At 45.6% G+C, this 27,769-nt stretch overlaps 1 protein-coding gene across 2 annotated transcripts in view; it reads right to left on the reverse strand.

The window, feature by feature from the left end:
* Positions 1-1,152: 1,152 nt before the first annotated feature.
* SHISA9 (shisa family member 9) overlaps positions 1,153-27,769 on the reverse strand; it is a 277,497-nt gene continuing 250,880 nt past the window's right edge. The window contains exons 4-5 of one of the 2 annotated variants that reach the window (XM_042971857.1): positions 20,648-20,695; positions 1,153-3,607 (exon numbers count right to left, since the gene is read on the reverse strand). In XM_042971857.1, the coding sequence (XP_042827791.1) occupies positions 3,228-3,607; positions 20,648-20,695 (428 nt within the window). In that variant the 3' untranslated portion in view covers positions 1,153-3,227. The remainder of the gene's footprint in view (positions 3,608-20,647; positions 20,696-27,769) is intronic. The other variant, XM_042971856.1, reaches the window with a different exon arrangement.

The raw sequence follows: 27,769 nt of genomic DNA on the forward strand, positions 1-27,769 counted from the left end.
TTGCTGACACATGGCAGCCACAGTTCCCTCAGTACCACGAGTTTGATCCACCCTCCCTAGAGGATGCCAAAGAATAAACCTCCCTGTCCAACAGTCCCTGCTCACAAAGCCTCCTGAAAGGTAATGAGACCTAGAAGATATGTTCTCAGTCATCCGCTGCCACATCTTACTGACCACACGGTCACCTTCCTGCCCAGACCCCCAAATAACACAATTTGCTGGATGCAGTTGACTCAGAAGAGAAGGAACACGGAGGAAAAAGGAAATTCTGTAGTTGCAGAGACCAAGAAAGGTCCTTAATTGGGGTCAGGATAAAGGTGACACCAAGTGAGTTGAGGGCAGGGGGCAAGATGAGCTATAAAAAGGGAAACCAGACCCCCAGCACTTTGGAGCTGGGGGGACGCTCCCAGAGAAGCCCACCAGCATTTCCTGAAGTATGCGCCGTGCGCCACTCACGAATGCAAAATGATTCGTCGTAGCATGTGGACAGAGGACTGGCTAACACCCAGTCACAGAGGGAATTGGCTCCTTTCCATTTAGACTCCGATGGAGTCCCTTGGGAGTGCAATGTCTCCACTGGGTGCCGGTAGATCTTCAAGAACTTTTTAACATGCTCATCTTTTTAAGAGAAGAGAAGAGAAGAGAAGAGAAGAGAAGAGAAGAGAAGAGAAGAGAAGAGAAGAGAAAAGAGAAAAGAAAAGAGAGGAGTGTGAGGAGGGAAGAGAGAGAGAGAGAGAGAGAGAGAGAGAGAGAGAGAGAGAGAGCGAGCATGTGCGCAATCCCAAAGCCTGGCTCTAGAGTCATACCCTTCCACAAGCAACACGATTTACCTAGAGCTTAACAACTGTTGCTTTGCTGCCTTTGTACTTATTTTCTTCCTTCTTTTCTATTTAGGGTGATCGATACCACTCTTCTATTTGGAATCATGAGAGGGAGTTTTCCTTTTAGAAATTCGAGGTATTAAGAATGAATCCCTTTAGATACAGCGATGGAGACACACAGGGATGCCAAAGCACACTGCAGTACCTGGAACTAACATCAAGAAAACACTGACCAAGCTTGGCGGTGTTTACTCCACGCTGGGGTGTGCTGGGATCCTGGCAAAGAGGCTGAGAAGGTGGGCACTGTATCTGCCCCCCGCCCCGCCACTGACAGCCCTGCTTTGTTCAGCACAGAACCACTTTATAAATGAGGATCTTCGATACTGGCATCTGTGGATGATTTTTCTTTCTTTCTTTCTTTCTTTCTTTTTTTTTTAACGGGCAGAGGTTTTGCTATCCAAGAACCTTGAAAAGCTTGATCTAGCCCCAACTGCCTGTGTTTCAGATGGGAGGCCAAGGCCCAGAGAGATACCATGCGTTGTCAATGTCCCCAGATCAGCTGGGAATGAGAAGGCGAATAAACACCGGATTTCCCTGCTTCCATGATGCCCGAGATGACAAACGGGTGAGGCAGAACTCTGCACGTGGCCATCCTGGGGAATTCTCTGAGTCTGACACCAGAAGAGCTGGGGGGTGGGAGTGGATGGCCAGGGGGCTGTCACTTGGAGGTTCCTATTAACTGGCTAAGGCCATTAGGGACTGGTTGAAAACTTCTCACCTAAAATCAAAATCTCTTGTGTCTCCACTCTCCTCTTTGGGCTTCCACTAAACAAAACTAGCAGGGACATTGGCTTTGTTGGGATACCCAAGGGCCACTGGCTATGAGAACCCATCTGAAAAACCACCTCGGGGAATTCTGGGTGGGAGCTGAATTCATGGAAGTATCTGGGGAGGTGGTTTGGAAGGACCATTGGAATTACGAGATGCAGAAATGCTTGATAGGTCTGGGGGGGCTAGATAAAGGGAGGACTAGTGGTGACAGGGTGGGAGGAAAGGGGGGGTGTCTTCGTCTTTAGGTACCCCTGACATCACAGCAGCCCCCTCAAAGTGTGTTATGGGTGGGCTCACCGACAAAGGGTTGGGGGGATAGAAACATCTTCTATTATTGCAGGAAACAGGAGGGAGGGGTCCAAGAGAACACAGGTTGCACTTGGGTAACAAGACTGTCATTAAACAGTAACACATTGAAGGCACCACCCACGCTTATGACATTTTCAGTCCAAAGCAGCTGAAATTTGGCAGCGGTGGTGGCAAGGGCTGAGGGGAGTCAGGGAGAGACAGTTAATGGAGGACTGGTTTCTGTGTTTCTTGTCTCGGAGGCAAGGCAGGAAATAGGGGGCCCCCTTTTCACCTCTTGTCGACTTTTCAACCGTGAATTTTGGTGTCATTGTTCTTGATGCCATTGTTTGTTTCCTAAGTCGCGAGGATTTGGGACAAAAATTGATTTGCCGTTTTGTCTGTTTTGTAGTGGGCTTGTATTCGTTTATCTTTGTTCTTTTGTTTTGTTTTGTTTTTTGTTTTTGTTTTTGTTTTTTTTTAAGAAAAAAGTTATTTAACACTCTCTGGACCCTCTCCCAGCCATAGAAGCCTATCCTTCCCATGTCCATGGTCATGGTCTTTACGTGACTTCTCTACAACGTTCTTTCTCATCACTATTGGTGGGTTCAGGGTCTTATTTATTCCTTGTGAGTTCAAGTGTGTGTTGTTTTTTGCTTCCAACATTGACAATATGAAAAGTACTATAAATAGAAGGGTTGGACTGTCTCACGCTCGTCAAAAGCGTGTTTCCACGTCACTACTTCTCAGGATTAGAAAACACTTATAATGCACACAGATTCCTCCCCAAACAGCTCATATTCTCAAGTACACTCTTGTCGTACCCTCCACGCTCTCCTCTCCCCACACCCCCGGCTCTTTCACCTGGAAACAGACAGCACGTGGTAAATGGAATATGTGCTCGAATGGACAATTTCTCTAAGTTGTGCTACTTTTAATTCGTCATCATGGATTTCAGTCTTAAGTCAGGAGGAAAAGAAAAAATCAGCCCCACGGTTTGGGCGTGTGAGTCGGCCACCTTGGCCCAAAGTCGAAAGAGCCGTGCCTCAGTTTCCCCTCTGCTGTATTGCTGAACATCCCTGCTTCGGCCTTGCTCAGCTGCCCGCCGACACGTGTTAGGCATGACCCAAGAAAAGCATGATTCCGCGTCGCCAGCAGGTTTATGGTCGGTTGGTATGGGGAGTCAGGGCGTGAGGGAGCATGTCGGGGAGGGCAGGAAGGGTGTGGGCCAGGGATATTTTTTGCCTCTCAGTTGAGTATGGTCTCCAGGATGCTTCCTGTAGTGAAAGCTCAGACAGTCACTTCTGTTTTGCTGTTGGTGATGAAGTATGGCTGTGGGGGTGGGTAGTGCTGGGTGCGAGTCCCCAAGGGGTCGCTGGAGCCCGACTCGGCTACGCCAAGTTTGCCCTTGTTACCGTAAGCCTGCCGCCGGAGAGACTGCTCGTTGGGGTCCCAGCCCTTGAAGTTGGTGGTGGAGTTGTAGGCCAGGGGATGTGGGGGCGTCTTGTTGGTGCGTGACTTCTGTCCATTTTGCTTGGCGGGCCCATGCTCAGGGCTGAAGGCCCGCGGCTCATCTTCCACTCTTACTGGGTGCAGAGGTAGGTTCCCCTTGGCGGCCAGCTCGGCCAGGTGCCGTCGCTTGGAGTAGAAGTCATCATTGACCTTGTCGGCTGTCCAAGGCGGACGTGGAAGGGGAGGAGAGAGCAAGAGAGAGGGAGAGAAAGGAGAGAGAAAGAGAGTTAGGGATTGGCAAGGGTACCAGAGCACAGCATCAAAGTGGGCCAACAGTCCAAACGAGACACACACTAGAAACTCCATCTGGAACAGACAGAAGGAAGGAGGACAGAAGGAAAGAGGCTCATGTTTCTTTCACAATCAAGATCAGGACCAACAAGGTAAGGGCATCTCCAACGGAAACTCTGGATCTCCCCCAGATAAACACTTCTCCACCACGGCACACCTAGCATTGTACATCCTTGGCTTTTTTACAAAATTCAAGTGTTGTTTCATTATTAAAATCATGCATTCTCATTAGGAGAAATAGTGAACATCTTGAAAAATATTCGTGTCTGTCACCCACCATGCAAGACCGCCGAAATCAACACTTGGCTATTTTTTTCCTCTGGTTTTCTCAGTAAGCGCGGTTTAATTCGGGATTTCTATTAGCGTGTTTGATGCCTTTTAGCAGTTAAGCAGGACTGTGTTCAAACCCCAACTCCACCATCTCCTAGAAGTGTGTGCATGTGTATATATATTTCACAGGGTTGTTCAGAGGGTTAAATGATATGATGCTCATGAAGCATTTACATATTAGCCCCTTCCAAGCTAATTATCATTATAAATCACGGCTTAATTTCCACATAACTTTCTATCAAGCATTTCTCCGTGTTGCTACAAACCACTAATGAACATTTTAATGCGTACATACTATTTCATTGGGTAGAACTACTAAAATCAATCGATCCTCCCATTGATGAACAGTGAAGTTTGCTACTCTGTTGTTTACATAAATAAAGCTGAAATAAGAATCTTTAAGACTAAAGCTCTCTTTGTATTTAGAATTTTGCATTTAGAATAATTCTAAAAATATTTTCTTAATCTACATCCGATGACGGCAAGCCCCTGGACCAGGTGTGGGTGCTGCCTATTTTTGTACATAAAGTGTTACAAGAACACAGTCACACCCACTTGCTTACCTACCGTCTGTGGTTGCTGTTGCTCTACTAGGGTAGTGGGTTTGGGTACATGTGACAGAGACCGTGTGGCCCCGCAAAGCCTGAAATCTCTACTAGCCGGCCCTGAAATGAATTACCTGAAGTGGAATTACATGACCACGGGGTGTAAATATTATCTAGGGTCTTGATACATATTGCTAGCTATGCCACAAAATTGTTACACCAACTTCCACACCATTTCACCACACTATCTCCAGCATGATTTCTTTTCTCCTTCCTTTTTTTTCTTTTTTTCCCTTCCTTCCTCCCTCCCTTGTCCTCCCCTCCTTCCCCCTTTCTTTCTTTCCTTCCTTCCTCTTTATTTATCTATTTGATAATTTTATGAGATCTTTTATTTTATGTTCTCTTCCAATTCTTTTACTATAAGGTGCTCTACACTTTGAAAATTTATTTCTTAGTGGCGATGCCCGGCTAGCTCCATCGGTGGAGTGTGCAAGTCTTGATCTTGGGGTTGTGAATTTGGGCCCCATGCTGGGTGTAGCGATTACTTAAAATAGATAAGATAAATAACATAAAATGTATTTATTAGCAATAAACCTTTGAACTTCCATCTCTTGGGGGATGAAAGATATTTGCTGCTTTTTCATCCACACTTACAACATCTCACACTGTGACATGTGAATTTATGTAAATTCATGGAAGCCACTATAGTTCCAGATTTATTTTCCCATTGGCTTCTTTCAAGAACTCTCAGGAGTAGGAAAGATGGGGGCTTTAACCCCTGTTTGATAGATTAGGAAATTGTCAAACTCAGACATATGAAGTGATGAACAAAAGTTACCCACAGCTAGTGACTAATCCAGGGGAGAACCGAAGTCCGACAGACATTATTTTATGCGTTTGAAAGGCCGTAGAGGGAAAGTTTCAGTTTTAGGACCAAGGGGACAAAAGTATGCCCTCCTTGCTCCCTCCGTGTCCGTGGCAGACGTCCCTCATGGATCACACTTGTGCTGTCCTGGCAGCCTGGCCTCCACTCAGACTCAACACAGTACCCCAGGAAGCCACATGTTAACTTTTCAGGCTTAATACAGTTTATGTTGGGTTTCTGTCCTCGTTAATGTAAGTACTCCTGGCTGATGTGGTCTTTCAAGAGAAAGTCCCCCTTTCCCATAAATTCTAGAGGTGTCTGAAGATACGGAATGTCACTGTCAAAAGGAATCTGCTACTAAAGATAAGAATATACATTCTCACCATACCAGGCATTGAAGTGGCAAGAGTTAAACTCAAGTCAGTGTTAGATCTCTATCTTTCTGCCTTCCAGAAGAAAGTGCTAGGTTTCCAATGCCATAAAGTTTCAACAGAAGGATGCTCTGATATTCCCCCTTGGACTTAGGGAACATGTATCCAGGTACCTCTAGGACAGATTCACAGGTATCTCCCACTCCAAGTGCCCAAACCTGAACACATCATCATTACAAGTACTGTTCTTCTTCAGGCTCTTCCTTATCTCTCCAATGGGGACGCCAACTAGCTTGTCACTCAAGCCAGAAGCACGGTGGCATTCACTGACTTCCACTCTCCTCCTCTCCTCTATTACCACTAATAAATGACCAAATCCTTCCAGCTACCCATGCAAATGCTTCTCTTGTAACACGGTCCACCTGACCCCCAACTTTGAACATTGTTCCACTTCAGCCACCAAACTGGCCTCCCTTCCTTGAGTGTCGTGCCTCCACCCAGTCCATTCTCCACAATGAAGCCAGAGGCGTAATTCTAAAATGCCAAAGTGACCATGTCCCTCATCTACCAAAACCTCCTCAAGCAATTTGCTCATGCAGCCATTCAACACAGTGGCATGGGTCATGTGCTAGGCAGTGGAAATCTAAGGAGGAATCAGAAACAGATGTGGTCCCTGGCCTCATGAGCTGGGCATCTAGTAGGCAGAGACAGATAATGACTAAATAATCTCAGAAATTGCATAAAAGTATACATATGGTAAGTGCTATGAAGAACTTTTCAGTATTACGAATATTTATAATAAAGTCTGGTCTGGGAACCAGATGTTGGAGCTTTGAAGGCAGGGACTTTATCTTTGCATCTGTGGGGCTCTCAATCCTGGCAGTGCATGCAAATCACAGGGGAGAGCTTTTCAAGCCTTCAGATCCCTGGATAGCTACCCCAAACCATTCGATTAGAATCTCTGGGCAGGTCTGGCCCAGACACAGATTTTCTTTTTTTGTTAAGGCCCCTCCACCCAGGTGATTCTAAAGGTGCAGCCAGAGATGAAACCACAGGCACAGCCCTGGGGTCTAGCACAGTGCTGGCACATAGCTTTTCCTAGAGAACTCAAGGGAAGTGGCCTCTGACCTCACTCCTGTTCTCTCCAGCCGCCTCCCACCACCTTCCGTTCTAGGATGTCTAACAAGGTCAGATCCCACCATGATAGGCTCTTCTCCATGGCATGCATCATAGTTACCATTCTGCCCTTGTTAATGTACTTCATTCGTTACTATTTATCTCTCCCACTGCAGTTCCAAGAGGACAAGTCCAGGTCAGATTCCTGCCCAATACTTCATAAGCACTGTCCAGCCTACCTCCTGGAAGATATTAGGTACCCAACCAATATTCAGTGAGTCAATGTAGGAGCAAAATATCATGAATGCACATAGAATATCAGGGCAGTCGTGGGAGTGGAAGCTTCCTTCCCCCATTCCTCCCAGAAGTCTCTTATGAAAGTCTCACTCACCCTCGTTATGTCCCCAGTCATGATTTGGAATCGTTCATTCCCCAGTTCCTCTTTCCACACAATGGAGTGGTCTAAGTTCTGCTCAGAGAAGGGAATGTATTCAAGGTTTCCCATGTCTGACAAACCGAGAAAATTGATTATGCACTAAGTGTCCCGACAGCTGGGATAGGTGATGTTTTCTCAAAAAGTTCTAAAGAGAAGAAGTCACAAAGACATTCAACTCTTGCCAGATCAGTGCAGGGATGGGGAGAGTCCTCCATTAAGAGGAGTCATGGAGTCCCACATGGAGAATCTACAACCTTCTCCATAATCAACCCTGACTTGGTCTCTTGGTGAGCCTGGCACTGGGGAGCCCCTGACCACAGAAAGTGTTTGGTACTTGGGGAAAGAGGGGGGTGGGCAGACGAATCTGGGGGTTCTGGAATCAGACAGACCTGTGTTTAGATCTCAGGAATGTTACTTAACCTCTTACAGCTTTATTTCCTTTTGTGTGAAATGGGGATAAATCAGGTTTGTTATGAGGAATAAATTATATGGGATCTATAAGCTACATAGCATAGTTCTGGGATGCAGGAACTATTCGATACATACATTTCATCTGTCTCCTGGCTTATGAAAGAACTGGATTAAATCCAACAGACATTTATTGAGCACTCACTCTGTGCCAGGCAACTTGCTAAGTACAAAGGGGGCATTGATCCAAACCAACCATCCTTCTTTTCTTTCTTCCTTCCCCCTTCACTTCCCTCCACCTACCCTGTATGTTGGCCTCGTTTACCCTATGAAGTGGCCTAAGAAGGGGACTTGATCTATTTGGGATGATTAGGGAAGGCCCCCTCGGGGACGTGCCTTTAGCTGCCAGCTGCAAGCAGAATTCCAGGCCACGGCACATGTGGTTCTTATAGCAAACACGGCCACAGTACTTTGTGGTTCCATCAAGAGGTGCAATGTCTTTCCCCATCCTTTGAAGCTGGCCTGCCCGTATGGCTGGCTTTGACCAGTAGCATGACTGGTGATGTCACTCATGTGCTGAACTGGGGCTTTTTAAAGAGTTCTACAGTTTCTGCTATCAGGCTTTTGGATTCCTGCCTCCATGTGCAGAAGGAAGCCCAAACCACAGCTTGCTAACTGCCAGATACTGAGTGAGGCCATCCTAGACCACACAGCCATCAGCCCACCTGCCAGCGGACTCCAGATACCGAGTAAAACTGGCTGAGAACAGCCACTCCAGCCCAAACCAGAAGAAATGCCAGCTGACCCAGAATTACGAGTCCGATAAGTGGTGGCTATATGAAGCCACTGTCCTTTGGGATACTTTGTTAAGCAGCAGTATATGACTGATACAGAACAGCATTTGCAAAAGCCCTGAGGTGGGAAGGAGTGTGGCAGCTTCAAGAAACAGACAGGATGCCTAATTTGGTAAAGTGAAGAAGGCAGGGGCTCACCAGACCATCTAACGTCTTGCAGGCAACACTGTATCATTCACAGCTATTCATTTGTCTGACCATCTTCCCTCCACTAGACTCTGAGGTGTTTGAGAGAAGTACAGAGATGGCACAGATTTGTTGCCTGGGGCATGACACTGTTCCTCAAACAGTGATTTTCAAGAGTATTTCAATAACAAGAATGTGGATGGTGGTGGATGAACTGTTCCCATAACCAGGAAATGCAATTTTCGTGACGCTTTCTTTCCAGTGCTTTTGGTCTGCTCTAACTTGGCTCCGGAGGGGGAAGAAATGCCTACCTGGCCTCTCCTGGCTTTGTGCCGTATGGTCCCTGTCAGTCTATCAAAACTCCTCTTGTGAAAGAAATAACAGATTCATTGAACAGCCTTGAAAGCCCCATTAATAAATGCATTAACCTAATCAGCCCCGATACCTTATGGGCAGATGGCTGACAAGCCAACCAAGAAAAAGATGTGTGAGCCTTTCAACAACATTGGCCCTCTCTAGTTTGATTTTTCTTCATTTAAAAAGAGGAAGAAAGAATGAAAAAGGTGCTTTCCTTCCAATAAGCCTCATTGCCTTGAAGGAACCAAGGCTGTAATATTAAACTGTACCTTCCTCCATCTGTCTCTCCCTTAATTAGCAGCAGACACTTGTACAGGTGCAGGGTGGGATAGAGCCTCACTTCTGTGGGGATGGAGAGAGTCAAGGTAAGAACCAGTTTCCACAACATGCCACACATCTGGGGGTCTCAACAGGTGGCCTCCCACCTACCTTCTTTCCCAGAGCCAAAGATGTCTTAAGGAGAGCTTCCTACAGCTCATGACCACTCGGTGATATTCTTGGGTCTCAGGTGATGAATTTAACCTGGTAAGCAATGCCCCAACCAACCTAAGCTTTTGCTATTCCTCACTGGTCCCGGTCTTTGGTCCAAGAATAGGCTGAAAGCAAGTGATAAACCTTCCCATTACACTTAAGAATAAAATCCAAGTTATTTGCAGTGGCCCCAAGGTCTGCGTGACCTGATCTCTGGCTACTTGTCCACCCTTGTCTCTTCCACACTTATTATGAACCCGTCACAAAGTGTATTCATTTTCCAGGGCTGCCATAACAAATTACCACAAATTGGGTGGCTTAAAACAACAGAAATTTATTCTTTCACAGATTCCAGAAGTCTGAAAAAAGTCTCAGCAGGCCATGTTCCCTCTGCAGGCTCTAGGGGAGGATGCTTCCTCACCTCTTCTAGCCTCTGGTAGTCACCACAATCCTTGGTGTTCCTTGCCTTTTGCCTCATTCCAATCTGTGCCTCGAACTCCACCTGGCCATCCCCTGTGCGTGGGTCCATGTGTCCAAATTTCCCTCTTCTTATAAGGACATCAGTCACTGCATTAGGATCCACTTGAATCCAGTATGACCTCACCTTCACTTATTACATCTGCAAAGCCCCTATTTCCCAGGGTAGGGAGACGTTCTAATTTCTGAGTGGTACAGATTTGGAGGGATACTCTTCAACCCAGTTCGCACAGGAGTCCTTTCTGTTTCTGAACACACCAAGCTTTTCCGCATGTCAGAGCCACTGAATTGTGTCCTAGCTGCCCAAAGGCTCTTCTTCTTGGTTGCGTATCTGGATCCCTCTTGTCATTTGGTTCTCTGATCAAAGGCCACTTCCTCCTAAAATTCCTCTTGATGACCCAGTCAAAAGAGAGCCCTCTCCACCCCCAGGTGCCCTTGTCACTTCTCCCCATCTTGTATATTCTTAACCCTGTGTCATTTTGTCAAGTTATTTTTCTTAGTTACTTGGGTACTGTCTGTCTACCTTGGCTAGAATATAAGTTCCAATTAGGGTAGAGGCCATTATCAGCTCTGCTCACTACTGTATCTCCAACACCTAGCCCAGTGCCTGGCATATAGTAGGGGTACAATGATTCATCTGATGAAGGCAAGGAAGTGCTGGAAATAGTTCACATACCAACAGCATTCTCTAGAATATTAGAAATGGGCAGAATGTCTCCTGTTCAGGCCATCTAGTGTGTCATGTTAATTTTATGCATCAACTAGGATGGGTCCACAGGGTGTCTGGATTAATTTTTATTTCTGGGTGTGCCTATGAAGGTATTTCCGGATGTACTCAGTGAAGTAGATTGCCCTCCCCAATGTAGGTAGGAATTACCTAATGTGTTTGGGGATGAAATACAACAAAAATCAGAGGAAGGGAAGATCCATGCCCTTCCTGACTGCCTGGCATTGGTTTTCTGCCCCTGGACTAGGAGAGGCATTGCTTTTCTGCTCCTGGACTGGGAGTTACCCCATAGGCTCCCCGGGTTTTCAAGCTTTCGGACTTGGACTGAAATCACCCCACTGGCTTTCCTGAGTTTCTAGCTTGCAGACAATAGATCATGGGACTTCTCAGACTCCATAATCACATGAACCGACTCCCCATAATAAATCTCCTTTCATATATATAGATATCCTATTTTTCATATATATGAATATTTATAATATTCATATAGATACATACATATATATGAGATTTATTATGGGGAATTGCCTCAATCAAACTGATAATATATATATATATATATTATTCATGTGTGATATATACAAATATATATAAATAATAGGATATATCTGTGTGTCTGTAGTTCAATTTCTCTGGAGAACCCTAATACATAGTCCGCATCATGGAAGACTGACCTGTGCCCTGTGCTTTACAGAAACTTAAGGAATAAGCAGTGGTTAAGTTCCTTTATTTCTGGGGCAGGAGAACCTGGTGCTGTCCAGCTCCATATCCCTGGCCATAGTCTTGCAGAGGCATGACTGCAGAGGAGCAGTTCGTTCAAGGAAGCAAGATGAAGGTGGGTGAAGGAGGCATGGGCTGGTTAGAGACTGCTTCATTAGAGAAGAAATCTGGCCTCCCTCCCAGCTCCCCCAGTGGTAAACTGAGTAAAAGCTCATCTTTATTAAGTGTGTGCTCTGTTCTAGATACTTGGCTAGGGAATTTGTTAACCCGTGTAATACTCTCAATACAGTACTAAGGTAGGTGCCATCATCAGTCCCATTTTATAAATGGGGAAACTGAGACTATAGAGCTTTGGCAACTTGTCCAAGCGACAGTACTGGGATTTGAACCCAGGACACCTGGCCGAATACCAGGTATCCTGGAATTTGTGAATTTGTGGCTACAGCACTCACCACTTCCCTGGTTAGGCTGCCTGCCTTATGGAGAATAGTCTTGTTTCCTTTTGAAGGTTTTATATGTGGGAAAACATCCCCCTAAACTAAAGAAAATGGAGGGCAGAATAAGAATTATGCAGAAAAATCACTTTTCTCGATTCCTCCTCTCCAGACATCAGGGGTGGGGGTGTACAGGTAAGTTATCATATTCTCAAGTAAGACATATTCCCATGTCACCATGGGAAGTTTAACAAAGCCCCAAATTCCCTCTTAAGAAGATAAACTATGTTTATCTTCTTCTTTGAGGTGAGGAGGGAGCTGAGGGTGACATGAGACTCTCCCTGCCAGGTTGTGACTCTTCCAGCATTCACATTGGCTAGTGCACAGGTCTTGTGCATCTCTGAGGGGCACTGACCAAAAGCAGACCAGCTGTCCCAGAGCTGGGCTGGAAAGAACCATTCACTTCTCACAGAACTGAGAGAAGATGGAAGTTCCTTCCTCATCACTCAGGGCCAGGCACTCTCCATATTATGTCATGTATCTGGCTCCCACCCCATCCCAAGCCAATGAGGCAGATGTGCTTGCCTGGGCTCTTCACGCTACATCATGCTGATTCCCTCAATGTAGTGGGATATTTTCAGATATTACCCAATATTTCTTTTTCTTGTGGTTCTAGCATCCCCTCCCCATCACCCAGAGAGCAGCAATCAATTTCAGTGATGACAGAGAGCCAAAGTGTTGGTTTTGAATCCTACACCGGGCTCTTCACAGCCATAGCAGAGCCTGAGACTCAAAAGGCAAGGCTTCAGCATTAAATTTCAGGAATCAGAAGGATTAATGAGCAAAAGAAAGAAGTATTAATGAGGCTACACCTTGAAGGATGCAGTGCATCAGGTCTGGAAGAATCTAACGATGTCTGGAAGAAAGCCCACCTGATTTTTTGGGACCGTAAATTCTTCCTTACAATATGGCGGAAAGAGCCTACCCTTTGAAAGAAGATGGATCTGGGTTCAAATCCCAGGTTTTCCACTTACAAGCTGGAGACGATGAGCAAATAACCTGATCTCTCTTAAGGTTACCAACAAAATTGAAAATAAAACAACCAGGGTTACGTGGCAGGAGTGTGAGGGTACCAAAGGGAATCATATACAATAGCAATGTCCTTGCCTCATAAGTAGGTATTCAACAGACAGTAGCTGCTGTTGCTGTCATTGTTCGAAAGGAAAAGAAACTCACATGGGGATACTAAGACTGACTTTGAAGGGTGCAGTACAGGAATAAAGGAGACAAGGCAGGTTAAAGCACAAACCATTACGCATGGCACAAGGCAGGCCTCCTTAAATGCACATCTCCTGGGAAGGTGTAGCACGTGGTCATTTGTCTCTCGGGTCTCTTTCTACCCTTTTCTCTTGGGCACACGGCCACCCAGCTCTGAGCTACATTTCCTCACCCTTCTCGGAAGCTCAATTTGGCCATGTAGTTCATCTCTTGCCCACGTGAGGTTAGCAAAAGGGATGCACCCAATTTTCCACTTCACCTTACTTGCTTGCAAGAAAATCATTTCCCCTGGGTGTCCTCTCTTCCGCCTTCTCATAGCCTATGACAGCCACCAGCTACGACACTGCAGCCGAGGACAATCCGGTAGAGGGTGGTAGAGAAACGGTGTTGGAGGAACCTGGGTCCCCGTGGGACAGTTTGGAGTCAAGCTGCCCCACCAACCACCCCCCCTCGGGACTATAACAGAGATATACTTCTTTCCCTCAAGCCACTGTATCTGTAGGGACCTTTGGCTCAGTAGGACAGTATTTGCTTTTTACTTATACAGGAATATTTTCTGGGTCTCTACTTCTTTTTCCTCCCTCACAAGCTAAATTAAAAAGCAAAAGCGGGGACAGTTCATGTTTAAAAAATACCCAGGTATTTCTCTCTTCTTTTAAAATGCATTCTATAAATCTGTGCAGGTTCCTGAAACTGTCTCAGCAGGCAGAAACAAGAAAGGCAGGAAAAAAGCCTAGCTTCTCAGACAGGAGAGGGCCAGGGAGGAGATGAGAAGGACTGTCTTTATGGTGAATTAGCCCTGTTTCACCTGGTTCTGGGCCTTGCTAAAGAGGCACAAGGAAGAAAAGTCGCATTTGAACCAGGTCCTAATAAAGCTCAGGGCTCCCAGCTTTCTTGAAGTCCTGTGTCTCTCTAAGAAAGAAAATTGTCAAGGGGAGTCCAGGAGCCTGGACCTTTTTTTTTTTTTTTTTTTTTTGGTCTTAACCCTGAGGGCTCCCACTGCCTTTGCTGGAGAAGATTCTGAAACAGCGCCTGGCTTGGGCTGTGCACCAAAGGTGTCCAGGCTATGCCATGAGCCCCTCTGTTGTGAACTCCAGGCCTCGAACCCTACAGGTCTTTTGTCTTGTCCTTAGGCAGGCCTGCTATGCAGTCACCTCTTTCTGAAAGGCTGTTGAATAAAGATGGGGTCCAGCCATGGCTGCCCACAGAGCCACCTGCACAGAATGGTCCTGGATGGAAACTGCATTCATTCATTCATCACCCTTCCATGCATCTCACACTGCTGCTCCAGAGATGGAGATACTTCTTTTCAGAAATTCCTTTGTGTGGTTTATCTTGTGATCAACCTCCCCTCTGGTGAAATTTTATGCAACTGGGTTTTTTTTTTTAATGTTTTTAATCTTTATATATTTTTGAAAGAGAGACAGAGCATGAGCTGGGGAGGGGCAGAGACAGAGGGAGACGCAGAATCAGAAGCAGGCTCCAGGCCCTAAGCTGTCAGCACAAAGCCCGACAAGGGGCTCGAAATCATGAAGCGTGAGATCATGACTAGAGCCGAAGTCGGATGCTCAACCGACTGAGCCACCCAGAAGCCCCAAGTTTTTTTTTTTCTTAATGAAACAAATACAGGTTATTATCCTTAATACAATGCACCTCCTTCCAAAATGCTATAGGCAAAGGGCCATCTCAAAGATAATCGTAAGTTTTGGGATCCTATGTTAAATTGACGCATGAATGGCTTCAATTCCTCACCCTTCCCTCTATCCATGCTCTTTTTATGTGACTTTGAAACTCACCCCAAAAGAGGAAGATCTTTTTTTCCCACCAGCGGATTCGGAGTTCATCCATGTGATTAATGAATGGTAGAAGACATGACATAACAGAAGTTTGATAAAGTTCTTTGTGTTTCTCTTTTGCACCTATGTCATCGTCATGAGATGTCTAGGCTACCCTCTCTGAGGATGAGACACCTAGAGCAGAGCCAAGTCACCCCAGTCTCTCCAGCTAAAACCAGCCTAGATCAGCCAACATCCAGCCACCTCCCAGGTAGATGGGTCAACTCAGCTGAGCTGTGGAGAAACTCCCACGTCAATATAAGTCACCGGTACACAGACACCTAGACTCAGTAAATGCTGCTAAATAAATGTTAAACCACAAGGTTTGGGGCCACTTGTTATGCAGCATTATTATGGCAAGACTACTGATACAAATACCAATCATTTACTCATCCTACTTCTAGGAAGAGCCCCCTAGGTGGCTCTTTTCAGGTGGGGAATCAGGGGAATCTGAATCAGACAGAATCCACCTGTCTCCTACTGTTGATCCACATGGTTTAGATGACATACCTCTCCACTCTCCCACCCCCAGCTATTCCCCAGTGACTACAATCAACCCATTTCGTTGCCCTTACTATAGCAATTTGTTCAGAGGTGGGCACATGACAAGGCAAGCCAATGAGAGCAAAGCCTGGGATCTGTGGTTACAGAGACAGAAGGGCTAAAGAGATCAATGACCCCCAACCTTCCATTCTATAGGAGAGAAACTGAAGGGCTCAAGGATACCAAACTAGGTGGAAGCAGCAATGGATCTGGAACACAGGTCTCCTGGACTTCCATCTGCTTAATTTATCCATGTCCCAGCACCTCTTCAGAAAAGACTGCAGGATTCCCTGCAAATGCTATGCCTCACTTCACTTAATAATTTGTTAATAAAACGCATACTGAGTGTCTGTTATCTGCCGTGGGTACCATGCAAGATGCCAGCGAAGTTTGGAATGAATAAGATCTAGCTGGCTTAGCCTCTGAGGGGCATATTCTCAAACTAGCATAAAATGTTTACTGCAATCTTACCACAGCGGCCTTTTCTGCAAAGCAGAGAATTTCCCCCATGCCCTATGGGTTCCCAGGAAAGCTCATCAAAACTCCAGTGCTCACTGTGTGCTTTTAAAAGAGGCCATACTTAGGAGCTGGTGGGATTTGATTTTTATTAAAAAAAAATCCCCTCCCTATCCTCCACCTGCTCTGCACCCTCCAGCTCACCAGCAAACCAATAACCCAAATCAGAAAATTGCAAAAGGCTGCATTTCATGAAGTAATGTTCTAAGGTTGCTTTTCCATGGGCCCTTACCCAAGATGTGCGCACCCCGACAGAACTGCAACCCAAATTACATGTTTTCTACTGCTTTGTGCCTTCTGTAGCATCTCTTGGATGAATATTTATTGAGCTACATCAACATTCTTCAAAAAAGAACTGGAATTTACTGACCACCTACTCTGTGCTGGACATGCTCTCAGCCATTTCACTGACACTATCTCACTTAAACCCTCTTAAAGACGGACGAAAAGGCAATATCATCTTTTCCATGTGACAATGGGAACTAAGGCCCAGAGATACTGAGTAATTAGGCCACCAAATTTCTGTGCCACAGCTGATGAGTGTCAGGGCAGGACACCAAATCCAAGACTGTCACCTCTAATGTTCCTACTTTCCAGCTGGGGCTCCAGCTCAAACCCTCAATTAAGAAAACAGTTTTATTTCAGCAAACACCAAAAATACTCATGTTTGGAAGAATGCTGGCATGTGGAATTGGCGTTGTAGGGCAAACTGCGTCTAGGGATTGGGTCTTAGGAAAGGTAGGTCCACACTTTAGTATATAGAGAATTATCCAGAAGGTGCAGTTACAAAATGAAAAAAAAAAAAAAAAAAGAAAGAAACATGATGAAAAGATGTTGAGGTCCCACATCCAGTGGTTCCAGCTTCTTTGCAATGTGTCCAAAGGATTTTCATTTGTAACAAGCATCTCCAGTGATTCTGAGTCCAGGTTTTTAGCCATTCTTTGAAGACTGGGTCCGTGTCCTGGGTATGATGGAATTTTCCCATGTTACTTCGGGCAACCTCATTTATCTCAGGGGACTTGGTTCCCTCATCCATAAAAGCAGAAAGGTTGAATCAGGTGCATTTTCTTCATTGTCACCATTGCCGTGTATTACCTGTATTACCTCATAACATCCCCCCGCCCCAAACACAACAGGGTGTGGATTTTCATTGCCTCTGCTTTGGAAATGGTAGAAATGGGTGTTCAGAGCATGTGAGTGGCTTGTGCAAAAGCATATGGTCCGCTTCTGATCAGAGCCAGAGTGACTATATCACAGTACACAGCACCATGCTGGCATTTTCCCCAAGTTCAGTGCTCCAATGTAGCACTGGACTAAGCGATAGGTCAGGTTCAAATATTCATTTTGCAAATAACCAGGTTTCAAAAGACATGGCTTTGTGCTGATAAGGAAAGTCCACTGGGCTTGAGGGGGTAGTGTCTTCCCAGGTGCACTGTCAACAATTATGCCAGGAGTTCCCAGGGCTGGACACGGGTGGAGTAACAGCAGGGACCACTAGGGGGTGGTGTGCATGAGAAACCTCAGAGAAAAATGAATGGCGCGAACCGGTGTGATCTGTTTGCCATGTTCAATCCTGGCAGATATGGTTCACCTCCCAAGGGAATTATAGATCATGCAGGTGGAAGCAGGACACTTGTATCTTTAGGGACCTTGTCTTTTCTTCTAGGCAGCTATCCCTTCCTTCACCAACCTCCCCACATGGCACGCACCCCTCCTCCTACTCCTCTGCTCCTTCTTGCCCTAGGTTCCCAGAGTGGGTTTCTAGCCACATTCATGCCCCTGTTTATGAAGATGTTAACTGCGTTTCCTGAAGAGCAGAGAGACCAGACATCAAAAGTGTTTGGGAAATGACGTGGTAGAGTCTGACAGTTTTTGTTACCACAAGATTTTCCAGAGCCTTTAATTTGTTCACCTGGAAATAGTCATAATGATGCCAGTAATAGCCTTCATGTGGTTACCACTTTCCGTATGCCAGGCACCGCACCACGTGTTGTACACGTTACCTTATCTTCACAGCAACCTAGGCAGTGGGTGACAGTCTGGTCTCTGTTGTGCGGATCAGAAAACAGGGACTCAGAGGGGTTGGCTGACTTTCTGAGGGTCACAAGAGTATTGAATGATGAGCCTGATTGTAACCCAGGAGTGTCTGGGGCTAAAACCATCACACCCTGCATGTGTCTCCCTTTTGAGAAGGGAGCGGCATGTGGGAGGTAGGGGCCATCCAAATTCCCCAACCTTGTTATCATGCCTCCTGTAGACTCAGGGTCTGGAGACTGAGTAGAGAACACTAGAGAAAGATCAGTGACGCTAGATGAACTTGGGCCTGGCCAACTCTGAGACCCCTTTCCTCATGTAGACTCAGGGTCTAGAGACTGAGTAGAGAACACTAGAGAAAGATCAGTGACTCTAGAGGAACTTGGGCCTGGCCAACTCTGAGACCCCTTCCCCCCCCTCCACCCCCAAGACAAGGCAGGATAAATAAAGATGCATTTAACAGGACAGGTGAAATTAGCCCAGTTTGGGTGGAAAAACAGCTTCCAAGCCCTTGCTTTTGACCCATCCTGAAATATTTCCTAAATGCATCAGACAACAATAAGCTGATATAAAGACAGGGGTGCTGACTGCCTCTAAATGCTGTCACGGGAATCATAATGGCTTTGTTTTTCACACGGGAGAGAAAAAAAAAGTTTATGCCTCAAATTAGTAGGTCTGTCATGTTCCAAATTGTTTGCCTTTCTAAAAATGGATGTTGACATGTAAACAGTTATTACCTAATGCAAGACCCAAAAATCTGCCTCTCTAAAAGCAACAACTGTGTAGTCAAGGGATCCTTAGCAGACTCGTGGGTCTAAGGCTCTCTCTGTGGATATGGGAATACAGTGCATCCCCTTCCCTTCCATGCTCCCCCCAGAGCTCAGGTTGTTTCTGAGCCACTGAGAACTAGTCAAACTCCCCTCATCAGAACCCTCAGCCCACAGAAAGATCTTTAGAGACCTAACCAGAGGGTGCTAGTTCCCAGCAAGATTTCTCTACTGTGGTGGTTTTCAAAGTGTGGTCTCCAGGCCAGCAGCATCCCCTGGGAACCTGGTGGCAATGTAACTCCTCGAGCCCAGCCCAAAGCCCAGTGAATCAGAAGCTCTAGGATGGAGCCCAGGGATTTGGGTTTTAACAATCCTCTGGGGGAGGCTGATGCTGCTCAAGGAGCTGAAATGTGAGAACCAGTGAGGGCCCACTGTTCCCTCCTTCCTGCTCACAGGCACATACTCATGACCTTCTACAGTCCCTTGTCTCCCACTTCATTGTCTTCTGTGTTCTCTATGCACCTGGCCCAGGCCACCGCCCACCTGGGTAATCGTAGGAGCCTCCGGGGGCGGCGGGGGCGGGGGGGGGGGGAGGGGGGGCTACCTCCAGGCCATTTGCCCCTAATCCCAGCTCCACTTGAAAACCAAAACTATCGTTCAAGAATGCAAAAATGGTACTGCCAGTATCCTGTCTAGAGCCCTGTGAGGCCTTCTAATATCCCCAGTCCAAGGTCACTAAACAGTTCTGCCTCCACCGCCTTGGGTCAGTGACATCCTCCCCACCGCCAAATCCAACAAAGCAAATGGAGTGAAAGCAGAAGGGAACAGTTTCTCAGCTGTTCTGAAAAGAGCTACTCCCATCACACTCAGGTGGGAAATAACCTAGGCATGTGAGTCAGACGGATGCGGGTCCAAACTACAACGCCAGCACTTAGCAGCTGTGGACGTAAGCGAGACACCCTCCCTCAGACGCCCATGTCCTCATCGCTAAAGGGGAAGGACACTGCCTGCACGGCTGGGTCATCAGGGAATTTAGTGACAACATGATGCAAAGGGCCAGCACCCTGTCTGGCACATGGTAGGGAGTGAGGAGATGCTAGCTACCTCCTGGTCCAGCCACCCAGCTGGTTAAACTCACAGACTCCATGTAAAGGACTCCTGATTCTCCCCAGACCGCCTCAGGAAAGCTGAACAGAGCAAAAAGGCTAAATCATCCCCAAGACCTGGAGCCAAGAACCTGACTGTGTTTATCTCTGCCTCACAAGGTGTGTTTTCTCCCCTGCATTAATTCACCTTGTGTTTTGCTAGTTTGCTTGGGCTGCTTTCTGAAAAAAAAATAAAATAAAACATTTCCTGGATGTCTTACCTGGATGGTGTCTGATAGGGACATTTTCCTTCAGGCAATGAATATTGAGAAGGGGGGCGGGTAGCACATTCTTCAACAGCCCAGAGCACAGATACATCACACACACACACACACACACACACACACACACACACACACACACACACACACACACACACAAGAACACCTACATACCTACATGCTGGAACTTAGACGGATTTCAGGTCCACCCAATGGGGACACACGTGTGGCACTGGGTCACACACAGACACCAGGACACTTTGTGCTTCCAATGATTAATGTCAAATGTGACAAGACCTAGACAAAAGAGCTAGAAAGAGCCGTACAGTACCTTTTGGTGACTTAAGCGTCGCCACTGCCCAGTCACCATCAGAACTTCCTAAAAAAATAACAATCGAGAGATGCTGATCTGCTGGCCGGCTTCTCGTGTTCGCTGCCCTCACCTGCTGCTGGCCCCAGCCGCAGCCTCCAAGGCAGGTGGGGAGCAGGCCTCAGGGGCCCCGGGAACAGGGCGAGAGACCAAACGGGCAAATGTGATTCTGTAGGCACTTCCTTCTGCAGCATCAAGATAACACCCAACAGAGGGTCAGAAGAAGTCCCTTGAAAAAGGCCTAGATGCTTTCAGTTACGTCAGGGAGAGAGAGATTTCTCAGGCAGTGAATCTGGCTCTAAATCTCAACCCTCTAAGAAAGAAAGGGAAATGTGAGTTGCATGAGGTCACTTTGGCTAATGACAACACTTGGTTGACAAGATACATTTGGATCCTGTTTTACTGCAATCCCTCTCCTGAAAAAGTTAGAGGGAAATCCAAGGTTGGGCCAGGCTCTGCAGTGACTGCAACTTTACAGGCTGGGTGGCAGGCACCCAAGGGGTAGGGACTGTCCATGCACATAATCTGTGTTTGAAAATACTGATGGGGCACCTGGGTGGCTCAGTCGGTTAAGCGTCCGACTTTGGTTCAGGTCATGATCTCAGGGTTTGTGAGTTCGAGCCCCACATGGGGCTCTCTGCCCTCAGCATGGAGCCTGCTTTGGATCCTCTGTCTCCCTCTCTCTCTCTGTCCCTCCCCTGACCCTCCCCCTCTCAAAAATAAAAACATTAAAAGAAAAAAGAAAAAAGAAAGAAAAATACTGTTGAATGAATGAATGAATGAATGAATGAACGAACAAATTCAAGTTTCTCTGTGAGTCACTCTTCCTAAGGGAGGGAAATTCCCCTAAATGCTACAGGATTCAAGTTTGTTATTTAAGCATCACATAATGCTTGGAATTTTGTTTAGAAATCAGTTTCTCTAAGTTGAATTTCATTTCAGGTGTGCGGAATGAGCCCTGGGTGATGGTACTTTATTAAGAAAACTCCCTGGTAACCTCTTGTGTAAAGTAAAGAATGTTAAGAAGGGCAATGGCCACACCCTAAGCCTGTCTTTGTTAGACTTTCTCTGTAAGATTGGATTTTACTCAAAGGGGGGTAAACCTGCTCACGTGTCTGTGCAGCAGCCTCTGTCCATTGGCCAGAGGCCTCACCAATCAGTGTGTGCCATTGGCTCCCCTTTCCTTTCTTAAGAATCTACCTGAAAAGCCCAAGTTCTCAGCATTTTTGCACAATTTCCAGACAGACATCAGGCTGCCAGCTGAGAGGAGTTGCAGGGAACATTCTGTGTGATGTGAAAGATTACAGGGCACAGATCCGGTCTCATTTAAACATTTCTGGTTGGCCTCGTAGGCATGCCAAAGGACGCTCAGATTGCCACATTCCCCCTGCCGATATGAACTCAACACCCTCATTATTCACAACAGAGGGGAAACGAAGGGACAGGAGGGTGAAGAAGTTAAAATTAAGTTGAGACCCGCCCAGGTTCATTGACATCTGGAAATAGTGATGTGGCCCCAAATCTTCCTGTGTGGGTGGACACAAGACTGCCTGAGTCACTGAGTCACGGACGCCAAACAGGTCATTACCCCTAAGCCAAGTTCATCACTTGAAGACAGGAACCATGCCATGGTCACCCCTATCCCCACCTAAGGCAGGGCTTAGCTCTGGCAAGGTGGTAACAAGTTCTCTTTCATAAATCCACTGAAAGTAAGGACACTTAATCAGGTGGCACACAGGCTTCCAAATATACACGTAAGGTCCCACTACATGCTTGGTGCCACTACCCCTGACATTAGATAAATATTTATTGGGTGGAAAAACTTCAACACTTATTAAAGGGGGATGAATCAAAGGCGGTGAGAGGAAACAAACGTGAGGTAACTTTCTGGGTAATGAAATATTTCTTATCCTTACTGGAATGTTTGTTATCCTTGAGTATGTGCCTTTCAACAATCATGCCACTGTAAAATTATGATCTGCAGATTTCACTACATATAAATTTTACCTTATCTGCAGTATACCTTAAATATATTATACCTCAATTATACTCAGCACCATGGGAAAACTTTAAACTTCAAACAAAGAAAGATAACTCAATATAAATAATCCTCCCTCCAAAAAAGAGGGAAAGGTGCTTCCCCATTATTTTATTTTATTTATTTATTTTTTTTTTTGGTCTGGTTATAGCCTTCTGATGCCAGAAATTGCCCTCTGGAAGATGAAATCATGTCATGGAAAGAACACAGGATTCTGAATCAGGTAATCCTGAACGTGATTCTTGCCTCTGCCATTTACTGGAAGATGCTGGGAAAATTGCTTAATTTCACCTGCCAAAATTGCTTAATTTCATCTGCCAAAGATTGGGAACAATACCTCCCTCAGAGGTATAGTGTTTTGAGACTTCAATGATGTTAGCCCTCTTCTTGCCATAACTTAAAAAAAAAAAATTAAACACATAGAGGTCAATCCATGGCTGAGGTCTCATGCATCAGGTAGGTTTCTCATGCATGACTCACACAGCAAGACGAAAGAGGAAATTGCTGCCATGTTGAAGTGCATTGTTGTGGTTTTAAACAGTGCCATTGGAAAATGGAACAGGATTCTGGCAAGAGCCCCTTGTCTGTCAAATAGCAACAAAGAAGATATCTTCTTAATAAAATTTTAATGTAAAAATGAAGGCACCATGGCACTTTATCAATAATGCTGGTATGCCCTGTCTCTTTCTCTCACTGAGAAGCCAGGGTTGCAATAAAGCATCTAAAGGGCATGTAGGTCAATGAGAAAGAATGAAATCCTGCCATCTGCAGCAATGTGGATGGAACTGGAGGGTATTATGCTAAGTGACATAAGTCAGGCAGAGAAAGACAGATATCATATGTCTTCATTACTCATATGTGGAACTGGAGAAACTTAACAGAAGACCATGGGAGAGGGGAAGGGGGAAAAATTGTTACAAACAGAGAGGGAGGGAGACAAACCATATGAGACTCTTAAATACAGAGCACAAACTGAGGTTGATGAGGGTAGGGGAGTGGGGGAGAGGGGAAAATGGGGGATGGGCATTGAGGAGGGCACTTGTTGGGACGAGCACGGGGTGTTGTATGTAAACGATAAATCATGGGAATCTACTCCCACAACCAAGAGCACACTGTATACACTGTATGTTAGCCAACTTGACAATAAATTATATTAAATAAATAAATAAGTAGATAAAATTATAAAATAATAAAATAAAATAAATGTGGTCAGGAGTTTAAGTCTTACGTGCCTAGAGGAAAAAACTGGACATGGGGCCAAGAGGCGATAAATGCTAATGCGTAGTCAATTTTCTGTATGCAAGGTCCATCAGAAATTACGTGAAAGTATGGTCTTTTTCCAGCTCTGGAGGCAGGAACCACCCCTCTCTGAACCAGCAGGTAAGCCTTCTGGACATTTTCCCAAACACCTCTGTCCTATCAACATTGCCTATGAAGAACCATAAAGTGGGTTCTTCACATCGTAACTACCCATCAAACTGGAGGCTCAAGCCAGGGAACTCGTGTGCTTAACGGAGACTTCAGGTTACATTTCGACTCAATCTACCACAAGACACACTTTTTGTCTTCAGTCTTGGTGGAGGATGTAACTACAATGTTTAAATCCGCAGTTGTAACTTAGGAAGGAGAGTCAGTTGGAGGAGACTAGGAATCTTTTTTTAATGGACTGTAGTAGCCATATGTCTGGATCTTTGTCATTCAGGAGACATGGGGCAGTAAAGAGGTTTGGCTGACTGCTGGTCCTTAGAACGGCTCAAAAACGTCATTTGCTGTTTTGCTTGCTTGTTTGTTTTATCAGATCCTCAGTGTGAGTTAGCTTCCTTGTATGTCTTTCCCATCAAACTGGAATAAACTCTCCCTCCCTCAAAATGACACCTGAGCCACTGCATGTTAATCAAGGCATCAGTATATCTTGGAGATCTGAGGAAAAATATGGCCAACAAACAACTCTGGTCTGGAGACTTTAATATGTTCCAGTATTACTGAGGTTGACTGTATGTCAGGCTAAACACATTCTGTGCAATGTATCACTGAATCTACCCAACAAACCATCAGCTCCGTATTGTTATTATCTCCATTTTACAGAGGGGTGAAACTGAGACCTGAGGAGGTTAAGTAATTTCAGAAAGAGCCTGAAAATATCTAGAGAGATCTTAAACTCCGTCCCGACCAGCGGCAGAGGCCATGCCATGTTCCACCATCTTGCTGATCATCTCATGCTCCTGACTTGATGTGGTACTCACCATACGCTCTAATTCACTAATTTTACAAAAACTTATTGGGAGCACTTGTAAGTTCCCAGCATGGTATTAGGTGCTGGGGATGCATTGATGAATGGGACAGACTTGGTTCATGCCTCAGTGGGACCTACAATCAAGGGACACCAGATTAAATGTCTAAAATAAATGAATGAATGAATGAATGAATGAATGAATGAATGAAACAAATGATAATCCAACCCCATCATACCTCCTTGTACAAAATCTGATGAAGTTTAGCTGCTAACATTTCCCTAATGTGTACTAATCTTTTGCTGACACTTGGGCAGTGAACCCCTTGGGAACAGAGAACATTGTGTACTCACATGCTATATCCCTGAATTGTAGAAAGAAAAGAGCTCTCTTTAAACATCAATGAGTGTGTTGGGGTGCCTGGGTGGCTCAATCAAGCGTCTGACTTTGGCTCATGATGTCATGGTTTGCAGGTTCGAGCCCTGCATCAGGCTCTGTGCTGACGGCTCAGAGCCTGGAGCCTGCTTTGGATTCTGTGTCTCCCTCTCTCTCTGCCCCTCCTCCTTTCACACTCTCTCTCTTTCTCAAAAATAAATAAACACTAAAAAAATTTTTTAACATTAATGAGTGTGATTTCAACAAGCAAATAAAGTAAAATAAAATAAAATATAATATAAAATAAAATAAAATAAAATAAAATAAAATAAAATAAAATAAAATAAAAGTACCAACAGTTACCACTCTTCTCTCTGGAGTTGGCAGTGAATGGATGGGACATATTTAATGGCCCACAGTATTCTAATAACTAGAATGAGTAGAATTGTTTCATTTTCTATTTTAAAATTTCCTCGCTTTTCATTCCTCATTTTTCACATGAAGAAGCTGAGGTCAGAGAGTTTCAGTGACTGCATGAAACTACCCCATGTTCTGGATATTAAAGCCACCAAGAGAAATTTATTTTCCAGGGGTATTTTTGAACCTGGCAGTTAACCCTAAAGGCTGTCCAAGTCCTTCCTTCTTTACTGGGAATTTTTAGAAAATGCATCTGCTTATCGAAGGCTGCTGAACTCTCAAAGGAAAAAAATTTTTAAACAACTTCTCTCCTGGGTGGTAATGATTTTGCTAATGAAATGCATTTCATCATCCGCACACACATCATGGTGTGAATTATGCCTTAATAAAAAACCTTTCGAACAGCACTTAGCCCAGGATCTGCATTTCATTTGTGCAGGCAGATGCTGGACACGTGGGTAACCCATTGGGTCAGGCAGTCCTTTAATTTGCTCCTCCCTGGAGAGTCACAAGACCATCGGCGACTCAGGTAAAGTCTGTGAACTCCCACAACAACCAGAGAGGAAGGACAGAGAAGAAGAGAGGCACATCAACTATATACAGGATGGAGGAGGGTTCTTTATGTAAGATCCTTCAGAGTTTTCTAGAAGATTAGGGGTACTTCCTTACAACTGAGCTATGATTGGACTCATGCCAAAGACAAGCGCAATCATTCATTCAGTAAACACCACAGAACTCCATCCTTTATGGAAGAAAGGGTTACTTAAGGAGGGCAAAACTGCAAATGGAATTCTAAATGCACTGTAGACATGTGCTATGGGCAGGATCTCTGTACAAATCCGGGGGAAAAATCAAGGAGCATTGTGGGAATATCCATCTATGATTCACCCAAATAACTACTGGGTTTGGAGGGGGGACAAGACACCAGGCCTAAGCTGAAGAAATAAGTTGTTTAGGGGAATGTAACCAGTTCAAAGGGAAAAGGATGTCTGGGTTGATTTTTTTTTAATGCCAAAAGAAGAATCAAATGGAACTGGCAGATGCCATTTGTCACCTAAAGGCAAGGCTCAGGAAGGGGGCGGGGAGGGGCAGGGCACCACACAGTGTATGAAGGCTTCCACAGCTACATTGGTGTAGATGCCCTGACTCCTTCTCTCCTAGGCAACAGCCTGCAGCTCTTCCTCCTAATATTTGAGTCTACTTAAACACGCTCAGGATGCATATGCTGTGCAAACATGCGATCTGGAATGGGGGGAATCTGTGGTCACGGGGTGTGTATAAGGGCTGAGTTCGGTGCAGAAACTCAGCATGCAACACAGGAACTGGTATACGAGTTCTCGCAGGGCTTGGGATTTGGAAAAGCCTGTGTCAGTCGGCTCAGCCTGCGTCCTTGGGGTTAGAAATCTGGTCTGCCCATCTTTGAGGGACTCCATCTGGAAGCCCTAGGAGACGGGGAGACATGAATTCCTAAAGATATTTGTGATTCAAACGCTTACGGAGCTCCTAGTATGTTCCTGGCCCTCTGCCAAGCCACCAAGATGCTCTGTGCCTCCGATGTTTGGAGACCATGGTCACCTCCAGCATCACAGACACGTCACAGCGTCTGGGCTTTGGTTTCTGGTGTCCGTTTGTAATGGAATTAAGATAGTGGACACAGGAATCAATCAGCAAACACCTCCCATCCCATCTCTGATGAGGGGCGTGGTTGCGAGGGAAGGAATGAAGACAAGTAGCTGATAATAAAAGCAAGCAGGTGGCCTGTGAGTCCATCTGCCCGAAGTGTGACTTTGCTGTGGCTGCTGCTTCCATCCGATAGAACTCCTGCCCACACGGTTCGTTCGGAAGCCCGGGACACCATCATACGTGACGCTCCCTGATGTGTGAGCTGGGGAAAGGGACTAACGGAGGAGCAAGGCCGGGGGAAGCTAGCAGCGGGAGGATAGGCTCTGGAGTAATAAAAATCCACAGGCTGCTTGATTTGGACCAAGGTAAAGGAGACCCCTTGAGTCTTAGTTTCCTGAT

This window comes from Panthera tigris, chromosome E3, assembly GCF_018350195.1.
Source record: "Panthera tigris isolate Pti1 chromosome E3, P.tigris_Pti1_mat1.1, whole genome shotgun sequence".
Classification (NCBI taxonomy): Eukaryota; Metazoa; Chordata; class Mammalia; order Carnivora; family Felidae; genus Panthera; species Panthera tigris.